The sequence below is a fragment of the Amblyomma americanum genome, chromosome 11, assembly GCF_052857255.1.
Source record: "Amblyomma americanum isolate KBUSLIRL-KWMA chromosome 11, ASM5285725v1, whole genome shotgun sequence".
NCBI lineage: Eukaryota > Metazoa > Arthropoda > Arachnida > Ixodida > Ixodidae > Amblyomma > Amblyomma americanum.
This window is the reverse complement of record NC_135507.1, coordinates 60,981,122-61,008,937: the sequence shown is the minus strand read 5'-3', so window position 1 is coordinate 61,008,937 and position 27,816 is coordinate 60,981,122. Positions and strand designations below refer to the sequence as shown.

The 27,816-nt window shown below is 48.7% G+C and overlaps 1 protein-coding gene across 1 annotated transcript in view; it reads left to right on the top strand.

The window, feature by feature from the left end:
* Positions 1 to 27,816, top strand: part of tefu (Serine/threonine-protein kinase tefu) — a 192,362-nt gene that overhangs the window by 82,799 nt on the left and 81,747 nt on the right. Inside the window, 10 exon segments of the mRNA XM_077642331.1 lie at positions 1,788 to 1,988; positions 4,893 to 5,051; positions 7,332 to 7,486; positions 9,223 to 9,430; positions 20,133 to 20,218; positions 22,101 to 22,224; positions 23,467 to 23,645; positions 24,142 to 24,244; positions 25,478 to 25,558; positions 27,356 to 27,511. Coding sequence (XP_077498457.1) covers positions 1,788 to 1,988; positions 4,893 to 5,051; positions 7,332 to 7,486; positions 9,223 to 9,430; positions 20,133 to 20,218; positions 22,101 to 22,224; positions 23,467 to 23,645; positions 24,142 to 24,244; positions 25,478 to 25,558; positions 27,356 to 27,511 — 1,452 coding nt within the window.

Here is a 27,816-nt window from a genome sequence, read left to right as displayed (position 1 = left end):
TACTCAGCAGAATACAGGTAAACTTAAAAGAGCGTTATGCAAGTTTCAAAATGCGGCAAGATGGAAATGGAACATGATTTTTCACTTAGGTTCGCAAAAGCACAATTTCATTGATATTGTACGGCAGTAAAATTGTTTTCTGGTAAGAGCTCATAAAACCAAAATATTAGGCGATTGTAGTGGTTTTCATATCTCGAAACGTGGCAAGATTTCTGGTGTTAGGAACTTCATCAGAAAGGCTGTTCCAAAGGCTTATCACACATGGTAAGGTAGATGGGTTAAACGCTTTTGTACGGCTAAAAATGCGCGAGACAGTTGACTGAATAGCTGTGAGAGAAGCTCAAGTCTCTGATGGCCTGTATTGCCCAAAGGCTGAAAAGTTTTTGACCAACTGTGAGCGCTTCATGTGCACTTGTATATATTTTTTATTCCAGAGCCAGGCAGGCATTTGTTTACCATGCTTAGAGTATTTGGACCAGTAGAAACTTGGCTGCAGATGTCAGTATGCTATGTCAGAGGTTCTCAAACTTTTTTGCCTCAAGTGACCCCAACAGTCTTCAGTATTCAGTGGCCATCTCTTTTACTACTGCTCCGACCTCTAGCCCCAAGACAAGAATGTGGAAAACTACGTCACAGCAGAAACGATCTCTGCGTTTGCACGCTCGACTGGCTGTGCTATGTACAGAATCACGTGACGCCTGCTCCGGCCTTCATTGGCTATCTACCACTGCCTACTCGGGGATCAACGTGGCGTCGCCATTTTTTTTTTTAAATTTCACTCGCTTTCCGGCGCAAATGGACTCGCCACTGGCAAAACGTCATTGAATCACTCGTAAAAATGCCCGATAAAACGCGCACTTTTTTTTTGTCTTTTTGCTGGGCTCGGCGAGTTCCACAGTGCAGCCCACACTTCTAGTTGCTGTCCGCACTATTTGTAACATGTGTCGCCTTGTGCGCCATACCCGTTCCACACCACCTTGCCGGGATTCTAAACATGTGCACTGGCGCAGTTGGGTGCTACAGTGTCTTGGCATCCTGCCAAGTTCACAGGGCGACCGGTGCTCCCATCAAAACGAACACACCATGCAGCAGCTGGCATGCAGCATTAACCATTACTGGCACGCAGCATCTTGGCATGCTGCCAAGATCTGTGCTTAGGGGATGGTCCCGACGCTGACAGCATGAAACTGAAGAACAAGCTAGAAGAGCTAACGCTTTGAAATTATAGTTTTAACAAACCACGTGCTCTGTCTGTTTCACTCATTCCCGCCAGAAGTGTGTCGGAAAGGGGCGATATGCCAGTGTGGCTGCCCGTGGAGCCCACAAAAGCAGCCCACGAAGCTCAGTTTGAGAACCCCTGTCCTATGTACCTCACTTCAATGCTGGCTCTTATGCAGTATGAGTGGGCGTTTCGTTCCTCAAAGTTTATGCAGTATTGAGAAGTGAGAAGGTTCTTGATAGTATATGGTTTGCACGGAGGTTAAGAGGCATGGTCGGCGCTTGGTTTCTCTGAGTCGGGCCTAACTACAGCTTGGAGGGGGGGGGTGCTGTTTCAATAACATTTTTATGATCAGAAATGGCACTATCGATGAAACTTATAGCTGCCAGCGCAACGATAAAATGCAGTGGTGGCATCGAAAGGCTGGCGCTTGGTTTCTAAGGAAGTGTTACGGGAAGCACAATGTGAATATGAAATTTGCCCATAAAAGAGTGCCGCTCAGACGTGTTGGCAATGGCCAGGAAGGAAGGACAATACAGCTTGACACACTGTTCTAACTGGATTTCAGGCACAGGGCCAGTCATGGCTTCAGCTTCAGGTTGACGGGCATTCTGCATCTCCGTTGGATTTCGCCATACGTTTCCTGGGCAGCCCTTACGATTCCGTGCGGACCTTGGCAGCACAGAGCATGGCGGTCTTCCTCAAAGGTGGAGACCCAGCCAGCCTGGACGCTCTGCTGCCGCACATCGACAAGCACCTGCGAGCCGAGGTGAGTTTAACGGCCTGCGCCCTCAAGGTATGAGCTTTAGAAACGCAGCAAATACAGTGCAGTCCACTTATAATGATATTGAGAAAACCAGAAAATCTAATCGTTATATCTGTACCTGCCGAAAGAAAGTTTTTACGAAAGCAAAAAGAACGCACCCACATGTTCCCCCATGCATGTTGTAAAACCTCGTTGATGCGTTCCCGGTTCATATGATTTCCCAGTTCGTACGCTCAAAATCGCGGACATAAAAATGTCCCATAGAGTTACACTGTATTTTTTCCGGTTAATACGTCTTCGAAAAACTCGATTTCTCGGCTACTACGTTTAAGATTTCGACAAATTGTGGTCGTATAATACGTTTATTGACCAACCGTTTATGTGCAAACATACAAGTGGCCCGAACGAGAGAGCACGAGACATGCTTTTTGCGGCAGTCACCCGCTGTGCTGGCTTCTCTGCAGTGCCCCGATGCAACGAGACGAAGCACCATTATCACCACAAAGAACAAAAGAAAAACGGCGCGCTAGCATTCATGATGGTCGCTTCTGCGCAGAAGTTTCTTCGCAGTGCATAAGGGAAAGGAGGCGAAGCTTCTACGAACTACAGCGATGCGCTTATATACGAATGGGCCGGGTCTGGGAAACGGAGCTTAAGATGCAAAAACACTGCGACAATCGGCCGCCGCGGTGGTTTTTCCACGGTACTTGGGAGCAAAGCGGCGAAGCATGTGAAAATGAAAAGGAAGAGATTTTGGTTACTTTCGTCACTGCCGTCGACGGATCGGATGCGTTACGAATTTGCTTCCGCGCTAAGGACAGCGCTAACGCGGACTGAATTTAGCGAGCACTGGAATAGGACCTGTTTAGCTCTTGTGCCAAGAAATGCCAATCGACATCTTTATAAAGTGAAATTGTCAATAAATGTCTTTTTACCTCATTCAACAGTTACATTTATCAAAATCAGGCGGTTTTCATCATATATTTTCCCGGCTAATACGTTTTTTCCCGCTATTAAAAAAAACATATCAACGAGGTTTTACTGTATTACCCCGTCCATGTTGCCATCGCCACTGGCGCTCCTGTCATGAGGGCGCAACCAAACGTGCCACCCCTGCCAGAGTTCTCGTCAAGAGATAAACACACAAAGATGTTTTCAGCGCACAGCATCTTGGCGCGCTTAAAAAAATGTAAATTCTAAATGACAAAAGGGGGTTTAAGAGATATCACCTTGCACTTAGTAGCCGCCATTTTTACCCAGTTCACGAACTCACAAATGGTTTATGGGGGTTTAACGTCCCAAAGCGACTAAGGCTATGAGAGATGCCACAGTGAAGGGCTCCGGGAATTTCGACCACCTGGGGTTCTTTTACGTGCACTGACATCGCACAGTACACGGGCCTCTAAATTTCGCCTGCATCGAAATTCGACCGCCGCGGCCGGGATCGAATCTGCGTCTTTCGTGCCAGCAGCCGAGCGCCATAACCACTCAGCCACTGTGGCGGCTTCGAACTCACAAATGGGCGGAAACGGCGGAAACTACATTTGCGCGAGAAAGCATTGTGCGGTGGCGGCCAAGCAAGCTCTTCTCTCCTTCCTCCAGCGATTGCGACAATGATAGTACTTAGTTTGCAAGGCCATATGCAACGCCCTAGCATGGATTTCGTCGCGCCAGTCTGTTTGCACAGTTTTCGCCTCGTTCGTTTCAACGTGTTATTTTTTATCAGACTCTCGAGTAAATTTTGGTGGTAAACACCTTCCGGGCACCCAGAGTCTTATTGTTGTATCCGTTATTTCACTGATAATTTTATCATTATATATAGTTATTTTTACATATGGGCAGTGGAAGAACTGATAAATCTAAAGAATTTAGATTGTTATAAGCGATATATATTGTTATATCTCATACTGTTATAAGCGGATTACACAGTAGGAAGTCACTTGTGCCGCGGCAATCGAATTTCGATGGAGGTGAAATTCTAGTGGCCTTGTGTACTGTACGATGTCAGTGGACGTTAAAGAACCCCAGGTGATTGAAATTTGTAGAGCCCTTCACTGCGGCGTCCCTTAAAGCCTGAGTCGCTTCGGGAGATTAAACCCCCATAAGCTACAAACCATAAAATGCTCAAGGGGTTAGTTGGTTTGAGCCCTCAATTTGAAGCACATTCTTGTTGTTCAGAGACGTGTTTTCTGCAGTTTCTTATCTACCGGGGATGTATTTCTTGCGAGATCAGTTTTGCATCCTTCAAAAAGCAGACCGTCCTCATGCCACATCAATGTACATTTTAATAATAATAATAATTGGTTTCTGGGGAAAGGAAATGGCGCAGTATCTGTCTCATATATCATTGGACACCTGAACCGCGCCGTAAGGGAAGGGATAAAGGAGGGAGTGAAAGAAGAAAGGAAGAGAGAGGTGCCGTAGTGGAGGGCTCCGGAATAATTTCGACCACCTGGGGATCTTTAATGTGCACTGACATCGCACAGCACACGGGCGCCTTAGCGTTTTGCCTCCATAAAAACGCAGCCGCCGCGGTCGGGTTCGAACCCGGTAACTCCGGATCAGTAGTCGAACAATGTACATTTTCAATATTTTTTTTTGTAAATTAGTGCAGTGACATATGGCCTCCTCAATGTGACACTGTAATTACTGGTGTAATTAGACTGATAATGTTCTAGTGTTGTGCGTTTCAAAAATTACATCAGGTTACGTACACATAAACAAACAACTGAACACGAGCAAAGAGTATGATCACAGGACAGGCGGTCAGGATAGCGGTTTTTCTTCACATTTCTACTCTTTTGGTTGCTTCTGCGCACTACTAAGAATCAGTATTTGAATTGCTGGTGTGTTTTGCTGCATAGTCATGTATCCAGTGCTGTTCGCATGCACACTCGGTGTTGGCAGGTGAAAAGTGAAGACGAGCACCTGTCGGCATGCCTGGTCCTGGCCACTGCACTGGCAAATGCTGCCCTGGCCCTAGGACCCCACCTGGGAGGCGTGGCCACTGTGGCTCTGCTCCAGGCTGTTAGGGACAGTGGCCTCCCTGCCACCCTCGCAGCAAAGGTATCATTTTTGTGTGTTTCTTCGACATTCTTCGTTCATTGAAGCAACCAGAAGGCAGCCACTTCAGGCTGAATCTGATTCAATTGGCACCGCACAAGTTACTTTCCTTTTAAGGAACTTTTTATTATGTAATTTGTTTTGTGTTCTCAAGCAGCAGTGGCTCGCATAATAAAGATGTGTTGATGAAACAGAAGAGAAGCACAAAAAGTACATCTATCTGCGCAGGACACACTGACATTAATGCATTTGATGCAGCTACAAGAAAACAATAGGTACACAAGACTTGAGTGCCACGTGTATAAATCGAAGGCATTATATGCGAAGCAAGATCGTTGGTCAGTACCGCTGACAGACATTCTGCGAGCCCCGTGCTTGACTCACTTCCAATTTTATAGTAACAACTCGCATGTATCCACCGCCCAGCATAGTGGCGCTGAGGCGAAGGAGAGCAGAAATCGGGAGAGGGAACAAGCATGCGCGCCGATTATGCCACTGGAGCTGGCATTGTCTACTTGGCAGTTCTGCTTCATGGAAAGCAGCCCCTGCGAAGCAAGTTTTATGGTCGTTCTGAGAGCATTTGTTTTGTGTTCTGTCTGCAGCACATTTGTGGCTCTGGACTGGTGCAAACGTGTAACGTTCTAAGCACGACTCTAGGCCCCAGTTGCATTTGTGGGTAGCTGCTGGAGGGCGTTTGTTTCAACGAAATTAATGCGCCAATATCATGGCTCCTCTACAATCAGTTTTTCATGAGTAACAGTCGTAAATGGTTTTTCTGACAGGTTGGGCTGTTTATCGTAAGTGGTGTGTTCTCTTCAGTATGACCCGCATGATATATAGCGGATATAAACATTTGGTAGCATCTTCTTGGGGCTCCGATGCATAACAGTCGATGAGGGACAGGGGTTGCTTCGCACTAATCAGAACAGCCTAGCTGACGAAGCACACTCCAGTGCCAGGGATTGTAGGCATGCCCTTGCCCTCGCATGCTTTCTCCTCTCCTTCCAGCGCAGCAGCATCGGGCGATCGACGCTCACATGTAATTATTAAAAAATTGGGAGGGTGTATAGTCACACCTCTTTGTATAGCGAAGACAGATGTTATTAATTATTGCCTATATCAAACTCCTCCCAAATATTTTTAACGAACGCATGCAATTTTCACCTTGTATATCGAACGTGGTTCGCCGCAAAACAAATAAATCGAACTCCACAGCATTGAAGGGTGCCCGCTCGGATGGCAGGCGGCAAGCTTCGCTGCACTGCACAAGTGACTGATGGTGTGAGGCAAGTGTTCGTGCCAAGATTTGCATTTTTATCTCACACCCGCCAACAGCATCACGGAGGACAGAGCGGCGTGTTGGGTTGGTAGGCAGGCAGTCAGCACGTGTGCGCGCTTCTTGCACCCGTCGACAGTGTTCATGGCAGCTATCATGGAGGTGGCGGAAATGGTGATGGCTTTCGCTGGGATGTACCGTCTTCCATGCGACACAGCTGTAATGCAGGAGAGCTACCTTGGCTGGCGCATGGGTCCGCTGTTGCATGTTGGCGCAGCTGTGCAGGAAAGCCAACTTAACTGGCGCTCGGCTTTTGCGGCCTTCAAAAACAGCGAGTGCCTTTAAGGTGGCACTCTAAACTTCGGCAAATGGTATCCCCGTTTCTGTATTAACAGTTGTCCGGGCTGCTGTTTCTTCACTGAACAAATTGCACAGCTCTTGCATGCGTTTCTGATGAAACTTTATATTACAATATTCAGCTATCTTGAACCATTTTACGATTTTTTACCTCTTTGCTGTAATGAGGCTCGACTGTAATTTACTTCAGTATCAGTAGGGCCTGGACAGAGCAGGCAGGTAAGTTAATCCGCCTTCAGAATAGTGACCATCAGAATAGTGAAAAAGCATGTGAAAAAAATAAACAGACGAAGAACAAACTCAAGGAAAAGTGCTTGTCCTTGTGTTCTTTCTTCGTCCGTTAGGTTTCTCCTCTCTTCTCCTCAAGGCATGCATTTAAAGCAGAGTGGATCGCTGATGAATTAGGGCTACGGCAGGCTCAAGTGGAATGAGGTTGTGTAGCTGGAATAAAGGACTTCATTTGAGTGGATTGTACTCAGCATGAGTGCGAGTATTTGCAGGTGAAGTGACAGTGAATGCTTGTAGTTGCTTGTAGCTGCTTGTGGAGGCTTTTTGCAGTCATGCTGAAATGTGCAGCTCATGTCAAACTCCCCGCAAAGGCATTTGTGGCTGCTGGTCAGCTTATGATTAAAAATAATCTGAAATTGCAGGTCCTTGGCTGTGCACCTGGGGAGGGCACTAGTCGTGATCCGTGGTCGATGGCCCACTTGCCGTGCGTTGTCCACCTCTGGCTGAAGCAGGACCTGCCCCTTGGTGAACTACCACTCGCAGCCCTTGGCAGCTCGTCACCTACTCAATTCTTGCAGTGAGTTGTGGCCTGTGGTATTTGTTGCATTAAAGCATCTGGCACGCAGAAAGAATGCATGACTGCTTTGTTTCCATGACATTGGGGATCTGTTAGCCGTGTGTACGATTGCGTAAGTGCCATCCAATCGCGCGTTGCAGTGCACAACGAGCCTTGAGAATTCAGACCCCAGTTGGTGGTGCCAATGGTGCCAGCTATATATAGCTTCCACCTCAGGGCCAACAGATTGTATGAGGGCACCATGTCCATCCAAATATCATGAAGCAGCAAAAAGCATGGAAGAAGTGGCATTAGGCATGCGTGAATATTCGATAATTTCGAATATTCAGCTGAATAGTAAAGGAATATTTGGTATTAGAAATCTCAGAGTATTCTTCTCGAGCAGATAACGCTTCTGCACCTATTGCCATGTTTGCTTTCAGTTCAGCGCACCTTCTCCGGGATGGCACCGCCACGTGCCTGCACTCCTGTGTGTATGACTTAGCCAGTCTGCATATGCTCGCAGCAACAGACGCAAGCAAGGGGGAGTGTGGCACCCAAATCTGTACCTGCGAGGTCTCTGCAGCCGCGCTATCTGCAGTGCGCATGCTTTGTAACCAGCACAGTGGCATGCATTAGTAGAGAGATATAGAACAGCGCAATCCGCTTCCGCACACTGCCAGTGCGCATGTGCTGAGAGGTCCTGATAGGGCAGGCGAGCAAATAGCCGGCAAGTGCCTCACGCCTTGTGGCGTCCTCAGGGCGATCTGCACATGCGCAGCGGCTCCCCGTGGAATTGGATTGCGCTATGCTGAAGCTCTTTAATTCGGAGGATGCGCGGCTCCTTTGACACCCACGGAATGAGTCTGAGCTGGCTAAAGCTGCTGCAGCCATTCTTCTCCGCATGAAATTTGCTAAACAAACATGACGGAACAAGCTCGGAGGGGCGCTAGCATGAGGCACATGGAGAGATGGGGTGCGTCTTTTTGACGCCTGACATGGGGGGGCGCTGGGCGCGCGATGCATGCGCCTAGCAGCTGTCATGGAGTGGATGCTTTAAAACCAACAGCTGCGCAACAGTGCAATCGTTAAAAGCAGCAGCTGGAAGCCTCCCATAGAGGTCTTACACCCAACAGATATGTCGGCACCACATGTAGGTGGGTTCCCCCAATTTCCTAGTGGCTGCTTTCGCAGAAAGTGGACACATCTTCGATGAGTGTGACAGACCTTCAGTGCATTCTCTCTTTTTTTTTTTCATGTAATTTTAACTAATGGCCTTGTGTGCTCAAAAATTATGTGATTTTGATAATGCCTATTCTGCTGTTCAACCTTGTTAGTATGCCAGAAGCATCGAAATGTTCGCTTCGAACCAATAAACTGCTATTTGCACAGTCTTAAAGATTTACACACCTTTGTACTTCAGTTCCAAGGGAAGTCAAATGTAGGAGGGGGTGGCAGGAAGTCAGGTGGGCAGATGGGATTGGGAAGTTTTCCGGGATAAGGTGGCCACAGCCGGCATAGGACAGGGTTAATTAGAAGGGTATGGGAGAGGCCTTTGTCCTGCAGGGGACATATGTAGTGAGGCTGATGATAATGATGATGTACCTGGATGGCTCATGATGACTGCTGTGTGCATGGCATGCTTCAGCAGCTGTTGCACCAGCATAGTGCCATTTGGCTTGCTTCATTTTCTTACTGGGGAGACGCAACATGTGAACAGCCCTTTGATCACATGCTGACCCTGTCCCACTCTGCAGGCACCACTGGAGGCTGGTTCTGCCCTCAGCGGTGGAGTGTGGCGACAGAGAGGCCGTCAAGTTTGTGAGCGACACGTTGGGCCGCCCGGCCAAGCAAATTCTCAGCGAGGTGGCGCCGGTCGTCATGAGCTATGTGCTTGCCTCCTGGGACAGCCAGGGGGTGGCACCCCAATCGCTGAGATTCCTAGAAGCGTGCCTCTCACCAGAGGTGGGTTTGGGGACCACTGTCTTTGTCTCACTTGTGGAAGGGTTGGCATTGCAGCTGGCCAGTTGGCTATTCACAATGCTGTATATACTCATGTGAGGCTACACCTTCAACTTTAGAGCACGAAATTAAAAAGAAAAATTGTATTTTGGACGAAGGCGAAGTCTCGCCAATATACTTTTGCATATCAAGTTTCACTAGTCACTTCTAGATGACACTAACTGCTTTTGAGCCTACTATTATTATTGTTACTGTTGTAAGATCATGTGGTTGTGCATTGTCAATCGTGTGCTTTTTGCAACAGCTTGGAATCGTTTGTGTCAGATCCATTTTTTTTTTTGTGCGGTGTGTGCAACGGTGTGCAGAGTGGAATCATGGTTCATGCATGTCACCTGTCATGTTCTTTGTTGTAAGACCTTGCGTTTAAGTACAGCGCACCAACAACTTAAAGAATCATGGTTGTCGTGTGGTGGATCAATCAGTGGAGTTTGGCCCATGTCTACTGGAGAGTGCAGGTGTTGACAGTGGACGATTTGAATTTTTGCACGGTGGCTCTCGAGCTTATTGTTGACACCACGCAGCAAGCAAGTGGCTGGACAAAGTTTGGTGTTCACAAGAAGTGTATGCATAGCTGATGTGGTCTGAAATAACAGCTCGGAAAGAAACAGCATTGATCCTGTGTTTCTGGCAGCTGCCTCATGAGAATATTTTTTCTCCAGAGATTTTAAAGGGACACTGAGGAGAAATTGAAGTTGGCTTGTATCGATAGAATACCAGCTCCTGATCACAAAAACGCCGCTCTTACTGGAAACAAAGCTCTTGTAAGGTAGAAAATAGCAAGAACCAAAATACAGGTATCGCCACCACAGGCCAATCTCGCAAGTACAAGCGTGGTGACGCCATAGGACAAGAGACGCCACCTTGGAGGAATTTTCCATCCTACTTGGTTTTGCGAATCTCTGAGGCTGACAAAGGTAGATTGCGCAGATCAATATTGAAGTAAGTTTTGTTTTAAAACCAATAGTGCACTTTTATCACACAAGGAAGGCAGGCAAAATACAACCTGAATGTTGGAAGCAAAGAAAACGGATGCTTGGCGGCGCCACAGGCGGCCAGGAGAGTTTCGATTTGTTATGGCGCTTCGCGTCTATGAGCTTTGCGTGCCCCGTGGTTTTGTTTTTGACGCGCTTCGATTTACAAGCGCCGAACAGCAGAGGAACTCCAAGTGCCGCTTCAAGTGCTAGTTAGCCTTTGAAAGAGCCTGTTAAGGCTTTCCAGATGATCGCCACGGTCGATGAAAAGCTATGATGGCACGATGGTCGGTGATCGTACAAGGCAGCACTTGTGTATTCGCACGCTTGCCCGGCGAAACATTCCCGGCTGTGCCAGTCAACTTCAAACTACTTAACGGAAATCGTTTATTAGGGACGGAAGACAAGGTACAAGGCAGCTCAGAAAAATTGCTGATGGACTAGCTCTGTTAGGCCACGATATACCTAGCGAAAGCGCGGAGATTTCTGCATCAGAAGAGTGCATTCACTAAATGCACCTTTATTGACTGCAGTGACTTGAGCCATCGTGGCGGAGCGGTAGCGTCTCCACCTCAAACGCCGAAGGCCCTGGTTCGATTCCGAACCTCGGCACCGGACTTCTTTTATTTAGTGAGTGGGCGGGGGGTTTCAGTGGCTCCCATTGATGCCGCCGCTGAATAGGTTAGTTAGCGGTTAAGCGCAGGCTCTGTCAAGGCGCGTTTATGCTGCGGCGAGGCGCGCCCTGCACAGCGAGGTCATGTCGGTCAAAGCGAGACCCTCTATACTCCAACTGCGCTTGACCGCCGACGCGTTCGGCGGCTTCGGCGCACTCTGACCGCATTGGCGGGGAGATTGGAGCATGTATCTATTTCGCGCCGAGTGCGCCAGCCGCCGCCGGCCCGGCCAGACTGATTTGGCTCAGCGGCGAGGTGCGCATTATATTCAATAGCTGCGGCAGTTCGGCGGAGCTGTTCTTTTCGAGCTCGGCTATTTTAATCCATTCACAGTACATATCTAAAGGTACATGCAAGTTGGCGGGAGAGCCAGATCCAGTGGACCCGTTGGATCTAGCGGAAGCTGTTGAAGCATCGTGCGCCGGCTTTGGTTTCAAGCCGCCGACTTTAAACGCGACCGCCGTTGAGCACCCATTTGTTTTTTGTGGCAAAAAAATAAATAAATAACTTGGCCCTTGCAACCGTGGGAGACCTCGACGCTGCCTGCTGCGCCGTGCAACCGCTCCGTTCAAGGAATCACAATCCGTTGGCCCCAAAGCCCCGGCCAGCCTCCGATGTGCGCAACGCACCCCTTGCGACTCCCCGCACTGGGGTTATGGTATTTAGTTTACAACGGCTGCTCTCTGAGGAAGGGGGAAACCACCCGCCGGCACCTAACCTAACCGTGCTCCCTCAAAAGCATCGCACGCTCTGTGGGGCTGAGGTCGCTGAAATGCAGGCCAGAGTTTTTGCGAAAACTACGTCGTCGGGTTCGGGAACAGGATCCATCGCAACGCTGGCAAGACGCCAGTGCAAACGTAAACGAAGCGACGGTGGCGACCCCCGATAGGTGCCTTCAACGTGCGGCGGCGGTAGCTTTCATTTCGGCAGCTGCTAGACCGCACCGCTAGCCGCAAGAAATCACGGAGTCTCCGTTTGCGCCACGTTTCACGTCACTCCGTTCTGTGTTGTCATAAGAGTTCTCCGTGTCGTCATAAGAGTTCTCGAGTTTGAATCGGAGCGGCGGGAAAAAATTTTTCAACTTCGAATCCAAATTTCTTTGAAATAAATGTATCTTTCGCTCCCTGACAAGCGTCAACAAAGCCATGAAATGCCGAACTATCAGATATTGCTAACAAAAAAATTTTGATAGGGTTGTGACATTCCGTGTGTGCTACGAGGATCCACGTTCGACGGCGCGGCGTAGACGGAGACCCGTGACAGCGGCATCATCAATTACCCAGCCATGCTCTTTGAGTGACGACCAGAAAAACCGGACCCGCCGCCGCCCCGGGGAAACAGGCTTTATCCTCCCCAATTTCCGGTTACATTCCAGGACAAGGGAGCTGTCAGCGGGCCAGAGCGCGCCGTACCACAGCCGACGCTATGCGTTACCGCGAAGACGACATTCTTTCCCTCCCCCCCCCTTTGTCGTGGGCTATCGCCGGGAAGGCACCCACAGCTTCCCAGAAGGGCCGCGACGGACACCTGTCATGGCGGACAGGCAGTACTCGCCAAGAATGTGGAAAGACAGGCGCTAGTGAATTAGCTCCGAAGAGAGAGCCTGTGTATACTCTCACTTGAGAGAGAGTGGTGGCGTTTTTGTTGTTTATTTAGTTTGTATTGTTAACAGACTCTGGGTTCGAGGCTAAGCCCAACCCAAGGGGTGGTCCCCATCTCGCATGTTATTTTGGATTGGAGAATTGATGCTTTGGGCGGGCCACTGGAAATGACCGCCCTTAGTCCTTTGTTAATCAAGTGCTTAAAAGCACATGTAAACGGATGCAGTCCAGTCTGAGCTGGGGCTCCATGCTTAGCATGTAATGTGATGCTACTTAGGCACTAACCTGCCCGGTCGATGAGTAAAGTAGTGCAAAGTTTGTTCTGTTGTAAAATTATGCTCTGCTGTCATCATCTACAAGCTCGCCTCCTGTTCATCTTCCAAGCCGAACGACACTAGAGGAAGGGTTTGTGATCCATCCTCGAAGAAACGGACGACTATTGAAATTCTACTGCATCCACGCTCAGGACGACATCGTTAGCGAAGAGGGCCTTCAGCGCCGAAGCCCGACGGCGTGCAGCTTCTGCCAGCAACCGCTCGAGCCCAACTCCGGAGCCACTCCATCGCCCCCATGAAGTGAAGTCGTCGGCACGTAAGCTCGGACGCCCCAGCCTCTGATGTATAACCTTAATCATGTGTAATTATTGAATATACCTGTTTGTTTAAACTGAGCCATACGGTGTCTCTTTGCCTCTCCGTCCCGTGTGGACCTGCGCATTATGGGGGTCATCACACTGGTGTCAGGAGTGGGGTCTCAAAAGCAAATGTCCTCTGAATGCTGTGACATTCATGACTTCAAAATTGTAATCAAAAGGGAATCACGGGACTGATTGTGGGACTTTTACCCCCATTTGAGAGGCTTGAGGCACTGGAGGGCTTGAAAAAAAAAAATGACTGTATCTGAGGGAGCTCCCACTCCACAGCCGTCGCTCGGAGCAAGCATGCTGGCATTAGGAAGCGTCATTCCGACGTTTACGGGAGATAAGACAGGGGTTCCAATCAGCGATTTCTTTTCCATGCTAGAAGAGATTGGGAAAATGGGAGGATGGTCCGATGCTCAAATGCTGGGAATGGCGAGGTGTAAGATGGCAGGAGCTGCTCATGATTTTGCCTGGCGAGACGAAAAAGTAAAATCCACAAAATCATTTGCGGAATTTAAGAAGCTCGCGTTTGAGCATTTCGACACTGAACCACGTCACGTGCGGGTACAGAGGTTCCGTGACGCCGAACAGATGGTAGGGGAGGACGTGCGAACATTTGCGTCGCGGCTTCAGCGCCTAGCACGCGATACGTTAAGCAGGGAGGAGGAAGGAGACCAGCTAAGGAAGAAATACGCGGAGGAACTACTTAAAGAGGAAATGACCGCTTTGTTCGTGGCTGGTCTGCAAGACCCCGTGCGCCGGTTCGTGCTCTCGCGCAAGCCGAGCAATTTCGACCAAGCCGTGGAGGCCGCATTGGATGAGGAACGAAATGAGGCGTTAACGACAGCCGCAGCGAGAGTACGCGTCATAGAGAGAGCGGTGCTCAACCCTGAGGTTGCTCTCTTGACAGAGCGATTAGATCGCTTAGAACAGCTGCTATCTCAGCAGGTAGAACACCAGGTTGAAGCGCGCGCTCAACAGCGCTCATTCGCTGGAAACCGGAGACCGCCACAAAGCTACAGGCGCGGTATGCGAGATTTTGAAGAAATCGTATGCTTCGCTTGCCAGGGTCGCGGACACATCGCCAGGTTCTGCCAAAACGTGCGCCGTGGGGAGCCACAAAGAGAAGCAGGCGAGACATGCCCTAAGCAAGCCTACAGCGGGGCTCCAGATACCGAGTCAAAAAACTAGTTAGTCCTCCCCAGCCTGAGGAGCGTGGGGAGGGAGCAGTAGATGATGAGGTGGTGGTAGTTTGTGTGGCCGACAAGGCATGCCCTGTTGTGCATTGCAAGTTAAATGGTTGTTGTATGGAATTCTTGATAGATACGGGGTCAAAGGTGACATTGCTTAAGGAGAGCAGTTTTAACACGCTTCGAAGGAAGGGGGACCGCGAGGTGTTGGAAGCGTCTGGTGGTATGGCAACCAAATTTGTAGGCATAACGGGGGATCCTCTTGGCATAAGTGGACTCTACCGGTTACACTTCTCTCTCGGCGGAATTGCATTGGAGCACCCCTGCTACGTATGCCCGGACACGGTGTCTCTGCCAAGCGGAGTGTCAGGTATATTAGGGCAGGATTTTTTGAGAAAAGGGAAGGTAGTAGTCTCATTCTCTGATGAAGAGGTTAATGCGGGCGGCTCAAAAGTTCCGTTTTTGAACAGGAGAGGGGCTGAGATTCGCATTACCGATATTGACACCCGTCAAACAGTGGGATCATTGGAGAAGGTATATTCGCGGGTTGCCGTCCGGCTGGTCGAGGAGGCGGTCGTCCTTCCTTGGTCGGAGCACATTTTGTACACGTTTGTGCCTTCAGATGTAGAGAGCGGCGCCGTGGGAGTGCTTGAGCCGGTCGACTCTCTCAGCAATGGCCTGAAGGCAGCCGCGTGCCTCGTGACAGTTAATGACGCCCACAGAGTGCCGCTACGTGTGGTTAACTGTAGCCAGCAGCCACTGAGCCTTCCCAAGAACAAAACATTGGCTTTCTTCACCTCTGCGATAGAGCAACGTGAGCCCACCGATACGGTACTCGCAACTGTAGAGCATGCTAGTCCTTCGGCTGCTCCAAAGGTGTCGTTCGATCTTTCTCACGTAAAATCCAGGGAGAGGGAGGCTCTGGCTGGTTTGCTGAACGACTACTCGGAGGTATTCGCCGCGTCCAACCTGGATTTGGGCTGCTGTGGCGTTATAAAGCACAGGATAGAAACCGGCACTTCATCGCCCGTTTACCAGCGTGCGTACAGGATTCCTTACTCCCAACGTGAGGAGATGGAGCGGCAGGTGCAGGACCTGATTGATCGCGGCATTGTCGAACACTCAAAGTCACCCTGGGGAGCACCAGCACTATTGGTGGAAAAGCCAGATGGCTCGTATCGATTGGTAGTGGACTACCGCAAACTAAATGCCGTAACTCGCATCGATCCATACCCCATCCCCAATATACAGGAGACGCTTTCTCAGCTGGGCTCTGCCAGGTACTTCACGGTAGTGGACATGGCGGCGGGATTCTGGCAGATAGCAATGGATCCGGCAGATGCCGAGAAAACGGCATTCAACACGCCCTCAGGGCACTATGAATGGAAAAGAATGCCGATGGGTCTGGCCAACAGCCCTGCTGTCTGGCAGAGAACCGCTGATGTTATCCTGGCAGGTCTTCTGGGGAGGCTGTGCTTCGTGTATATGGATGACATTATCATATACAGTGACAGTTTTGATAACCATTTGCGCGATATTGAGCAGGTTTTGGTGCGACTAAGAGCAGCGGGTCTCAAGCTGAAGCCCTCTAAGTGCCAATTCCTCAAAAACGAGGTGAAATACCTCGGGCACGTTGTTTCAGCTGACGGCGTGCGACCGGACCCTGAGAAACTAAGGTGTGTCTCGGATTTTCCATCCCCGACTAGCGTCCGCCAGGTCCGGCAGTTTCTCGGCCTGATCGGTTACTACCGAAGGCACATAGAGGAGTTCGCCAAGCTCGCTAAGCCGCTCACCGCCTTAACAGCCAAAAATGTCGCCTTTCGCTGGGACGAAAACGCGGAGAATGCTTTTGGGGCCCTGAAAAGGAAGCTAATGAGTGCACCGCTGTTGCGCCACCCGGATTTTAATTTGCCCTTCGTTATGGCCACAGATGCGTCAAAGTTCGCAGTTGGTGCCGTGCTATCTCAGGTTATCGAGGGCAAAGAACATCCCGTTGCTTTTGCTAGCCGACAGCTGAGCCCCACAGAGCAAAAGTACGGAGCTACGGAAAGGGAGTGCCTCGCCGTTGTCTGGGCAGTAAAGCACTTCAGATGCTACCTTTACGGCCGCAAATTCAAGCTAGTCACAGACTGCCATCCTCTGAAATGGGTGATGAGTGTCAGGGACCCTAGCTCGCGACTCGCTAGATGGAATCTACACCTGCAGGAATACTGCTTTGAAGTTGAGCACAAGTCAGGAAAGACACATCTGAATGCTGATGCACTCAGCCGCACAGCTGCCGTGGCAGCTATAGAAGAGTTTGTCCCCGTAGTCGACCCCGCCGAATTACGCACAGAGCAGTGCAAAGATCCTGACCTGAAGCGAATAATCGAAAGCTTAGAGGGCGCACCGTCTCACCCCGAACAGCTAGGTTATTTCATTGACAAAGACGGCACCCTGTGTCGGCGCACGAGGCCAACCAGGAAAGGGAGACCAGAGAAAACCGCTTGGGAGAGAGTCGTCATACCTCGGTCGTGGACAGAAAGGGTTCTTCGCGCGTTTCACGATGCGCCATGCGCCGGTCATTTTGGCGTAGCGAAGACACGCAGGCGTGTGGAGCGTTTGTACTTTTGGAGTGGCATGCGACAGGATGTTAGAGACTACTGTGCGAAGTGTCATTCCTGTCTCGAAAGAAAAACACCCAAGGGACGAAGACCAGCTCCAATTCAGCCGTTCCCTGAGGTTTCGGCTCCCTTCGAGCGGACAGGTATGGACATAATGGGCCCATTACCCACGACCACTTCCGGAAACAAGTACATTTTAGTATTTGTCGACCACCTTTCAAAATACGCGGAAGCGGTAGCACTCCCAGATCAGAAGGCAGACACGGTTGCAAGAGCATTTGTCGAACAGATCGTGCTCCGACATGGACCCCCGAGGCAACTCTTGACAGATCGGGGAACGAACTTCGTGTCGCAGCTAATGAGGAGAGTTTGCGAGCTGCTTAAGATCGCTAAGAAGCAGACAACACCGTACCATCCGGCTTGCAACGGCGCGGTGGAGCGACTGAACCAAACCGTGGCCGGGTTCCTGTCGCATTTTGTTTCGCGCGACCAGCGGGACTGGGACTTGTGGCTCCCGTATGCAATGTTTGCCTACAATTCCGCAGCACACGAGAGCACGGGCGAATCGCCATTCTTTCTTCTCTACGGCCGAGACCCGGACCAGCCTAGTGAAGTGCCAGAGGGCCCCCGTCGTGTCCCATACGCTTCACTGGACGACTATAAGGTGGAGCTAGAATCGCGCTTGCAAGTGGCGAGGGACATCGCAAAGGAGGCCTTAAAGAAAGCGGCGAAGCGCAGGAAGGAGGTGCACGATCGCAGTGCTAGAGACGCGCCGTTTAATGTGGGGGACAGCGTGTACATTGAAAACTGCCAAAGGCAGATTGGGCTAGCTCGTAAGTTCCAGACGAAGTGGAGAGGACCGTGCGAGGTTGTCGAGAAGCTTTCTCCGGTAAACTTCAGAGTCCGAGACGTGAACCGGCGCTTGATAAGGATACACGCAAATCGCCTCAAGTCGGCACCGGTTCAGTATTCACGAAATGAGGAAAGGGAAAGCGCGGATTTTGATGGGGACAGAAGTGAAGCGGAGCGCGCAGATAGTTCGCAAGAAACGCCCTCTCCTGCATTTGTTCGGCAGGCGCCAGAGGTGACGGCCAGAATGCCACCGGATTTACTTCATGCATTGCTAGAAGAAGAAGCGCGCGAGGTTGCCGCGCAGATAACGCCAGGAGAGGCTCCTGCCACGAGCCCTCGCGAGTCCCAAAGCAGACAAAGGGGCACAGACTTACTTAGTATGACTCATGAAGGCCGATATCCGCTGCGAAATCGGAAAGCTAAGTCGGACTAATGGCGTAAACAGAGCGGAGTTTTGAACTGGTTAGAATTGTGTAATGCCACAGCTCATAACATTGCTATGTGCTTATGTGTTAAGTTATCGGAGTTGGTAGTAAAACCTTTCTGTCATTAAGTAACACCTTCACAGGAGAGCATGCGGAGCGCATGCAGAACCTGCCCTACTTCCTTTCGTTATCTATATTTTTGTCTGTGCCGCGATCGTGCTAGAAGTGGGAGCTCCTTTGTAACTGTGGTAAATTTATTTCGTCCAGTTTGGACTAGAAAGGAGAGGCTTGGGTGCTGAGTTTCATGTTTTTCTGTAAAAGAAGATCAGTGCTGCCCCTGGAGACGCCAGTTATGACAGCGGAGGCATTGGTGTTGTGCAGTGGTGTTGAGTGCAGCGAAAAGTGTTTTGTCGGACGCACTGTGCGAGGCGATTCAGAAAGACAAGGGGAGCTGCGTGGACTCAAATGTTCGGAGAACATTCTTCTGGAGGGTGAGCGAGTGTGACATTCCGTGTGTGCTACGAGGATCCACGTTCGACGGCGCGGCGTAGACGGAGACCCGTGACAGCGGCATCATCAATTACCCAGCCATGCTCTTTGAGTGACGACCAGAAAAACCGGACCCGCCGCCGCCCCGGGGAAACAGGCTTTATCCTCCCCAATTTCCGGTTACATTCCAGGACAAGGGAGCTGTCAGCGGGCCAGAGCGCGCCGTACCACAGCCGACGCTATGCGTTACCGCGAAGACGACATTCTTTCCCTCCCCCCCCCCCCCCTTTGTCGTGGGCTATCGCCGGGAAGGCACCCACAGCTTCCCAGAAGGGCCGCGACGGACACCTGTCATGGCGGAAAGACAGGCGCTAGTGAATTAGCTCCGAAGAGAGAGCCTGTGTATACTCTCACTTGAGAGAGAGTGGTGGCGTTTTTGTTGTTTATTTAGTTTGTATTGTTAACAGACTCTAGGTTCGAGGCTAAGCCCAACCCAAGGGGTGGTCCCCATCTCGCATGTTATTTTGGATTGGAGAATTGATGCTTTGGGCGGGCCACTGGAAATGACCGCCCTTAGTCCTTTGTTAATCAAGTGCTTAAAAGCACATGTAAACGGATGCAGTCCAGTCTGAGCTGGGGCTCCATGCTTAGCATGTAATGTGATGCTACTTAGGCACTAACCTGCCCGGTCGATGAGTAAAGTAGTGCAAAGTTTGTTCTGTTGTAAAATTATGCTCTGCTGTCATCATCTACAAGCTCGCCTCCTGTTCATCTTCCAAGCCGAACGACACTAGAGGAAGGGTTTGTGATCCATCCTCGAAGAAACGGACGACTATTGAAATTCTACTGCATCCACGCTCAGGACGACATCGTTAGCGAAGAGGGCCTTCAGCGCCGAAGCCCGACGGCGTGCAGCTTCTGCCAGCAACCGCTCGAGCCCAACTCCGGAGCCACTCCATCGCCCCCATGAAGTGAAGTCGTCGGCACGTAAGCTCGGACGCCCCAGCCTCTGATGTATAACCTTAATCATGTGTAATTATTGAATATACCTGTTTGTTTAAACTGAGCCATACGGTGTCTCTTTGCCTCTCCGTCCCGTGTGGACCTGCGCATTATGGGGGTCATCACAGGGTTCTTCTCAGTGTCCCTTTAATCCACCCAACAGGCTTTGAGTGCAGGGGTGCTGTTTTCACAATGCAGGCTGTCGAGCAGGTGCTGATGGACCGCACCGCTGAAGTGCTGGTGTCTGTGCTGCAGCTGGCATGCAGCCTGCCTGGCCATGCAAAGTGAGTCGAGGGTTTTCTTTCTTTCTTTCTTTATTTATTTATTTATTTATTTATTTATTTATTTATTTATTTTTACAGCTGTGGCATGATCCGTTCCCATAATGTCATCATCCTCGGCCAGGTTATGCCCACCCCACAGCAAAGGCCTCCTGAGCACTGCGCTTGCAGGGGCCATTCTGACCATGCAACTAAATGGCCTGATCCCATTTCTCCACATTAATATTTTTTTGGTCATGCAGAGAGGCCTAATTGTACTTGCACAGGAAACTCCCGTTTACAGCAAAGAACCCTTTAAATCAAGCACCTTTAATTTCGAAATTCCTATTTCTCTCTCACTGACACCTGAGAAGGAAATTCCTTTTTTTTTTTTTTCAGTTTCAACTTGGTTTGCATGAAGCATTTATGTGAAACAAATTTAGCCTATATTATATGCTATAGTCGGATACAGCTTAAGTTTGAAGTGAAGCTCTGCCCACATCCAGGATCACCGCACAGAATTCCTCCACTACAAAAATAGTCCACTGTTCAAACTTTTCTTATTACCTGTACAAGAAGCTGATGAAAGGTTAAAACTGTGTGAAAGACGAGGACATAGACAACAAGGAACTCGTAAAACGCCACCTCGTCTTTTGCGCAGTTTTAACCTTTTAGAAACTATGAACCAATTTAGCCCGCAAGAACATCCTGCTAAAGAAGCTAATCTCAAGAAAAAAATTTATAAGCTCTACAACTTTGATGCCTGGCTTGCTTAATATGGTCTGGTGTTAAAAAGCTGATTACGTTTTCTGTTGTGGTTGGTCAGCGAAATAATACAGGACGCCACAAACCGTGGTCCTATGTTACCAACTGCCTTTTTTTTTTAGGTTGTATTCTATTTTGGACCACTCTTCATCAGCGGACTTAATGTTTTAAACTTTTAAAAAAAATTTGATCAGGCATTTTATGGCTTGATTATTTATAAACTGCATCATCTAAACCTGGGTCCCGAAATTCGGATGTGACCCAGCGCATCCCACACCAACTGTTCACAGTTCGTCTTGCTAGTGTGCCATCTGTAGTTGTGCGATTCGGGTCAGCTTGGGAACAAGAATTCTGTCCGCAGCTACCTTGTGACTTATTCATTGCTGAGAAGGATAGTGAAAGCTTCATGAGTTCTTTTTTTTTCACTTTATCTTCTATCCATGTTCCAATACAGCAATCAGTTTACTCAAGTATACTTCCGCATGAAAGGCACTCAGCTATATTCAGATGCACCTCGAGGATGAAGGGATGGACGGCCTTCGAAGGAGACCCTGCAACCAACCACATTAGCCTGCTGTCATGATATCTCGGTAAACTGCCTTGCACCTGCTAGCATGCAGCTGCGAAGCAACATTAGCAGTGGCAGTAAAAATTGTGCCGTGTACCTAATGGCATCTTGGGTAACCGCTTGTTCTACCCAGGTGTTGCTTTGGCATGCAAAGAAGTTATTCATTTTTTAATGCATAGTACTAAGGCCCCCACTCGCCGATTTTGGTGATGTTTGTCTGAATCCTGAAACCTGTTTATCCGGTTGTGGACAGCCTGCCCTGGTGTATATACACATCACAAGGTCGCGTGACCTTGGTGGCAAGCGGGCCACCTGTTTTTCCGCCCACAACACCGCCGACAACGTGCTTCACCCATGCCATGCAAATACACACAGAATACACTTGATATACACTTTAGCCACAGCAATATCAGGAATAACAAGCATAACCACTATAGACAATGCAAAATGAAGGCCACACAGTGCTGGTGCACCTAATTTGCATTTGGCCTAACTAACAACTCGACGGCCATTTTTTTACCTGCAAATCTGTGGGGGTTCTTGACCTCTGCTGTGTACTTGATCGCCCAACAGGCGTGAGGTGTACCCTCCGTGCCTGAGTGACAGCCAGGTGAAGGCGACCCTGCTGCGCCTGGAGAAGAGATGCTGCGCTCTCACAGGCACCGCCTCGCTCATGGACGCCCTTCTTCGTAAGCGGGTGAGCAACCATCACTGCGCTTGTGGCTCCAAAGGACAGTGTTCTCTTGCATCTCAACTGGTACTGTTTGTCATCTTGTGCTGCCCAAGACAAACCGTGGGGATATAAGATTTTAGAGCATTATGCCAGCAACACTATGCATTAGCTCATTAGCGAATGTTAGAAGTTTTGAATGCAAATCAAATATATTTGTTATTCGGTTCACTTTCAGTTCAGTGAATTGATATTCGAGAATTTTTAATACTCGGCAGCAATCAGATACCGTGTTGAATTTCATAAATGTGACTGTTGTCAAAGCACAGTATTAAACTATATGAAGATCAAGTTCAAATTTGTCAGGAAAACAGTGCAGTGACATCGTCTTCACTTTATTCTAGGTCGTTTGTCTCGTGGACCAGTCACATTCAAACAGCATTGGTCTTGGACCTCGTGAAATTTTGAAAGTTGGTTTTCCCACGTATCACAAGTGATGCAGACAAGATGGCTGGCCAACCACTTCGAACGGTCACAGTGCGAAAGTGCGCAGTCTCTTTATCTGTTTGGTTGTTCCATAATATGTTGCATACTTAATGCCTGCACCGATGGCTGACGCCAGTGTGCATTATCCTCGCTTAGTTCTGCCAGCACGCCAAAACTGCACATTCTTTTATCGCTGTCTGTGCATGAAGCTTTCCTACACGGTTTTACCGCATTTTCACATTTTCAGTTTTTCTTTTATTTTTGAGAGGGTTGTTTTATAAAAAACCAGCCTTGAGTAGTTTAGGCACTTCTTCTGGTCCCTTGAAGTCCAAACTAATTAGGTTTTACTACCATTCATGTTGTCTTTAGCTGCTTGTCGTGTGTCAGCTCATGGATTTCATTATGTTACTCATTTTGCGTGACCACTTTACAGGTTGCGTACTGTTATGCGGTCTAATCAAGCAGTATACATTTCTTTGTATATCAGTGCTTTGTGAGTATGGTGCCGAGCCAGACTAGTTCTGTTTATTTCGGTAGCAAAGACGGTAGACTATTTTGAAGAAAATAAGGGCAACATTTGCCTGTTCATCTGTCTCTTAAATATTTTTTTCGTACTCTACAGATATTTGATTTAATATTAGAAGCCATTTTTTTCTTCATATTGGTATTCACTTCATATCCGAAAATTTCAGTATTCATGCACTCGTACTTTTTGGGCTGGGAGTTTTGTATCAACGCCCACATAGGTTCATGTGCCCCTTGCGTCCTCTCTTCTTTTTCCAGGATGGGCTGCAACTGGTGCTCCAGGGGCTGCAGGGCAGGGGTGCCCGTGGCGAAGAGCCCTGTCCCCTTGGCGCCTTGACCCACCTGGCTGGCCTGGTGGCACCCTCCCTGGCCAACCTCAAGGGCTCCGAATGCTACGTGCTACGCACGCTGACGCTGCAGCTGCTGCGACGGCTCCCGTGAGTGGCCTCACCATTTCGTGCCGAGCCCTGCCGTGTCGAAGCTTAGGTCAAATTTTCCCCCATGTTTAGAGGAGGCATCATATTGGCTCATTTTTTTTTAACTTTTTTTTTTCCATCTTTGCGGCCTTGACACTGTCACTTTATTTTTCAAGGGACCAAGTGCCTTTATTTTTCCTCTTTTTCTCACTGCTGCTTTCTGTCGGGTTTTATTTTAAGTGACAGAAATGAATATGCTTGAGAAACGCAGAAATCCCGAACGAGGAAAAACCTGTTTTCAAACTCTCCTTTGTTAAGAATATAGTCAAACAGGCTGTCAGAAATGTGATTTTGTTGCAAAAATGAAAACTTGCTCTTTTTAATTAGTGCTGTATCCCACTGTTACGGAGTGATGCATGAATAAGGAATAAGAATTCACGTGGGCGTGAAATCCAGAAGAATTGTGATTGGGCCAGAAAAAAGTTAATAAATGCAGCCAATGTCCACACCCCAACAGGACCCAGGGGACAGCGGTCGGCACGAATGAGAGGCGCAGCACATGCCTGGTGGCACGTGCACTGCACCAGCTGTACGAGGCTGCAGTGCCCCACATGTACAAGGTGCGGCACCTGATCTTGGCAAAGTATTTTTCTGCATGAATCGATAATTTCTACTTTTCCCCCTTCAGATATGCTCACCGGCACCAGAATGAGTTACAAGTTAAGCACCAGAATTATTTCGATGTCATTCATCCTGTATGCACATATTAGACTAAAGATGGCTGCCTATCTTGTGATACGTACATATCCTGAGTGTACGGTGCAACCCAGTTCTACGGTTGCTGCTTTTATTTCGTCCGCACAAAATGAATAAGCCTTGTCTGTAAAAATGGTGGCGTTCAATAGAGGAACCAAGTGGCTAGCTAAGCTCCTGTTTTTTTTTTTTTTTTTCAGCGTTCTTGCCCCAGTAAACTTTGTTAGGGCTAATTCAAGTGGGTTAAACTTAAAGGTGTCACCTTCAAATTTCATCAGGCTAGATATGCAGTGGAGGCTTGGTCTTCCATAAATTTTTGACGAGGTGGTATTAATACCGAATGCATCTGGCATGACATTCCAGATGGGCTAGTCATGTAAGTGGCATTATCGGTGTTCTTTAAACCTGATACACTTCAAAATTCCCACTTTTAGGTAGCACTAAGGGCTGTCTTGTGTTGTGTATTCTATGATCGGTGTGTTCAGCGATGTCCTCCATACCATAACCTGAGTCTGCTTAGGTAGTGCAGCTGAGTAAAACATGTAGATTTCTGATGTAACCTGCCTAGCAAGCCCACCTGTCTTCATTGTTACCTGCTGTTAACTGGCACCACTGGAAAAAGGGCGAAAAGGGGCTTCCTTGGTTCCAGGTAAAGTAAGAAGGAAGGTATGGGAGCCAGACATGAGTGTCTTTTGGAATCATAGCTGAATAAAGACATTGCAAAGGAAAGCAATTATCATGGTACGGCATGAAAGCACAGGTGGCAACACCTACTTCAATAAACTAGGCCTACCACCATGACACGGGGGGGCTTGTCCAGGATAGACCAAACTATGGTAATTCCCGACTGACTCTCCAGATTCATTCCGATGTTTTTCTTCTTGCTTTGCCTAACACAAGGGGATCACCTTACCACCGTGTAATACAGGTGGCACCACCTGACACTGTTTTCCTCTGAAGCGTATCGACAGCCAGAGCGAGGTTTTTGTGCCATGCCCACTTTACTTATGGGAGACGGCAAGATTCTATGTTTGCACAAAACTCAAGAGGTGCCTGGTTGAGTTTGCCTGCTCAGGTTAGCCTTGCTTGCTCCTTTCCAGGAGGCGGGAAGAAACCTGCCTGTCATTATCAATGCCCTGGCGCCGTTTGTGGACGACGACAACATTGCTCTTGGCTGGGAGGTAAGGCTTGCGATGCTAGATCGAACGAGGTGGTGTTGCGTTCTTGTTGCCTATGAAGGGATTAGGAAGGTGTAAAGCAGAAGTGAAAGCACCACACTCTAGCATGGCACTGTATTGTCACAGATGGCTCAACAGTCATATGTTGGCAACACCTGTTGGATGGTAGAATAGGCACCCTGTACATCTTCCGTGATGGTAATTTTTTACTTCGTAGCAACTAATTGCGCTGTTTCAACACATGCAGAGGAGCTTTTAGTACACCTAGCAGTTTTCTTGCTAGTATCACCATGTGGCTAGCATTTGCCACCACAAGGTGTTGTTAGTGGATGTACTTTTTTTTTAGCATCTCTTTGTTAATGGGGCTCTGCCTGGTTGCCTGGCCCATTGAAGAATTCTCGAAAAAAATTTACAATCTTCCTCACCAAGAGGGGACACACACATGAAGGAAACGAACAGTGACCGAAACCAAGTAGCTTAGAAGGGCCGTTTCTCTTTTTTTTCTATTTGTGGTGTTGATCAGTGGGAAATAATAGCGTAAGTATATTATTGCTGTGCAAGATAATTGATCAGAAAAGAGAAGAAAAACGACCACATGCGGCCGGTAAGATCTGAACCTGCAGCCTCCGAATTTTGCGCCCGGTGCTCTACTAACTGAGCTACGGCGACGGCTGTCCAATATTCTACTTTCAAGAGTATTTATGTTGCATGTAGCCAAATCTTGATCACTCGTAACTATCATCATTAAGCTGAGGGGTGGGGCTACTGCACTGGTTCATTTTTCAAATCAAAATGACGCTTGTGCTTGTTCTGTTGCTGATGGAAATGTGCTGCATTCAAGTGCTATTCCATGTCCCTTTAGTGGACCTATCCTTTGGGCTCATGTTTGCTTATTGAAGTGCCCATTACTGAGAAGCATCACTGTGGTGCCTTCATCTGGCAAGGTGCAGTGCATTATTGGGCCTCATGATTTTTGAAAACTTTGGGGCACTTTGTAAGGAGGGTGAGAACCACCCCCCCGCCCCCCTGTGTCTTGGCATGCACACTCCTGTCGTCTTTTGCTGTTTCATTATTTAGCTGAATTGCCCGCTCTTTCACTCAAACTGTGTGGCCTTGCCTTTATCCATCATCTCATGCAAGGCGTGAACCAGCATTTTGTGCTTGCATTTCCACAGTTGGTGACAGGTGTGAATTTATAATATTGTTACCACGGCGCAGCAATTTTGGCAGTATAGTGCAATGCAAAGCAGAAACATGGCGGTTGACGAAAAGACTGGAAATTAAATTGAGGACAGCACAGTAATCTGTGGAAAGGAGAATGGTTGGTGTAACTCTAAAGAGACAGGAAGTAAGCAGAATGGGTCAGATCAGAGCTGAAATCAACTAAAAGAAGTGGAATTGGGCAGGACATGTAATACGAAGGCAAGATAACCGCTGGTCCTTAAGGGTAACGGAGTGGATTCCAAGAGAAGGCAAGCATAGCAGGGGGCAGCAGAAGGTTAGGTGGGCGGATAAAATTAAGAAGTTCGCAGGGTTAAGGTGGCCGCAGCTGTCACAGGACAGGGCTAATTGGAGAGACATGGCCTTGTTCTTGCAATGGACGTAGCTGCACTGATGATAACGCCAGAACAGCGCCACCAATAGCTAGCAATAAACTCAACCTCAGCTGGATAACAGTGCTGCCCTCGTGCACTGCGTTTACGCTGACACAGCAGAGCTGAGGTCTTGCATGCGGGCACCATGCCTTTAGCTTTACATCAGAGTGGCTTACGGGCAGCGGCGTGGCGTTTGTCTGTCCAGCTGCAAGCCCTGGTGAAACTACTGCTGTCAGACCTGCGGTTTCGCATGCCCGTGCTGTGCGTGCTGCCACTGCCCGACTGGGACGTGCTGACCTCGTGCAGAGGCCCTCTAGAGGCCGTGCGCAGCGTCGTGGAGCGAGAACAACCCTTCTCAGAGGTAGGGCACATCGCATTGTTGTGTGCAATTGCCAGAAAAATTAAATGCACGATAAAAGCGACATTTTTTAAGTTATTTTTTGCAGTAGAGGTTTTAGGCTGGATGCAGAAAATTATGAGCAGGATGGGGGTGCTTTATTATCCTTATCAGATTATTATTATTATTTAACCGTTACTGCTATGTGAAGTTGCAAGAGATAAAATTCTAAATCTGCTTTCATGGTCTTTCTACTTTTCTTGTTGATTGTGCTTGCTTATTGATGCTCATGTCATGACATAGTATGCAGTGATCCCATAACTGCGTGC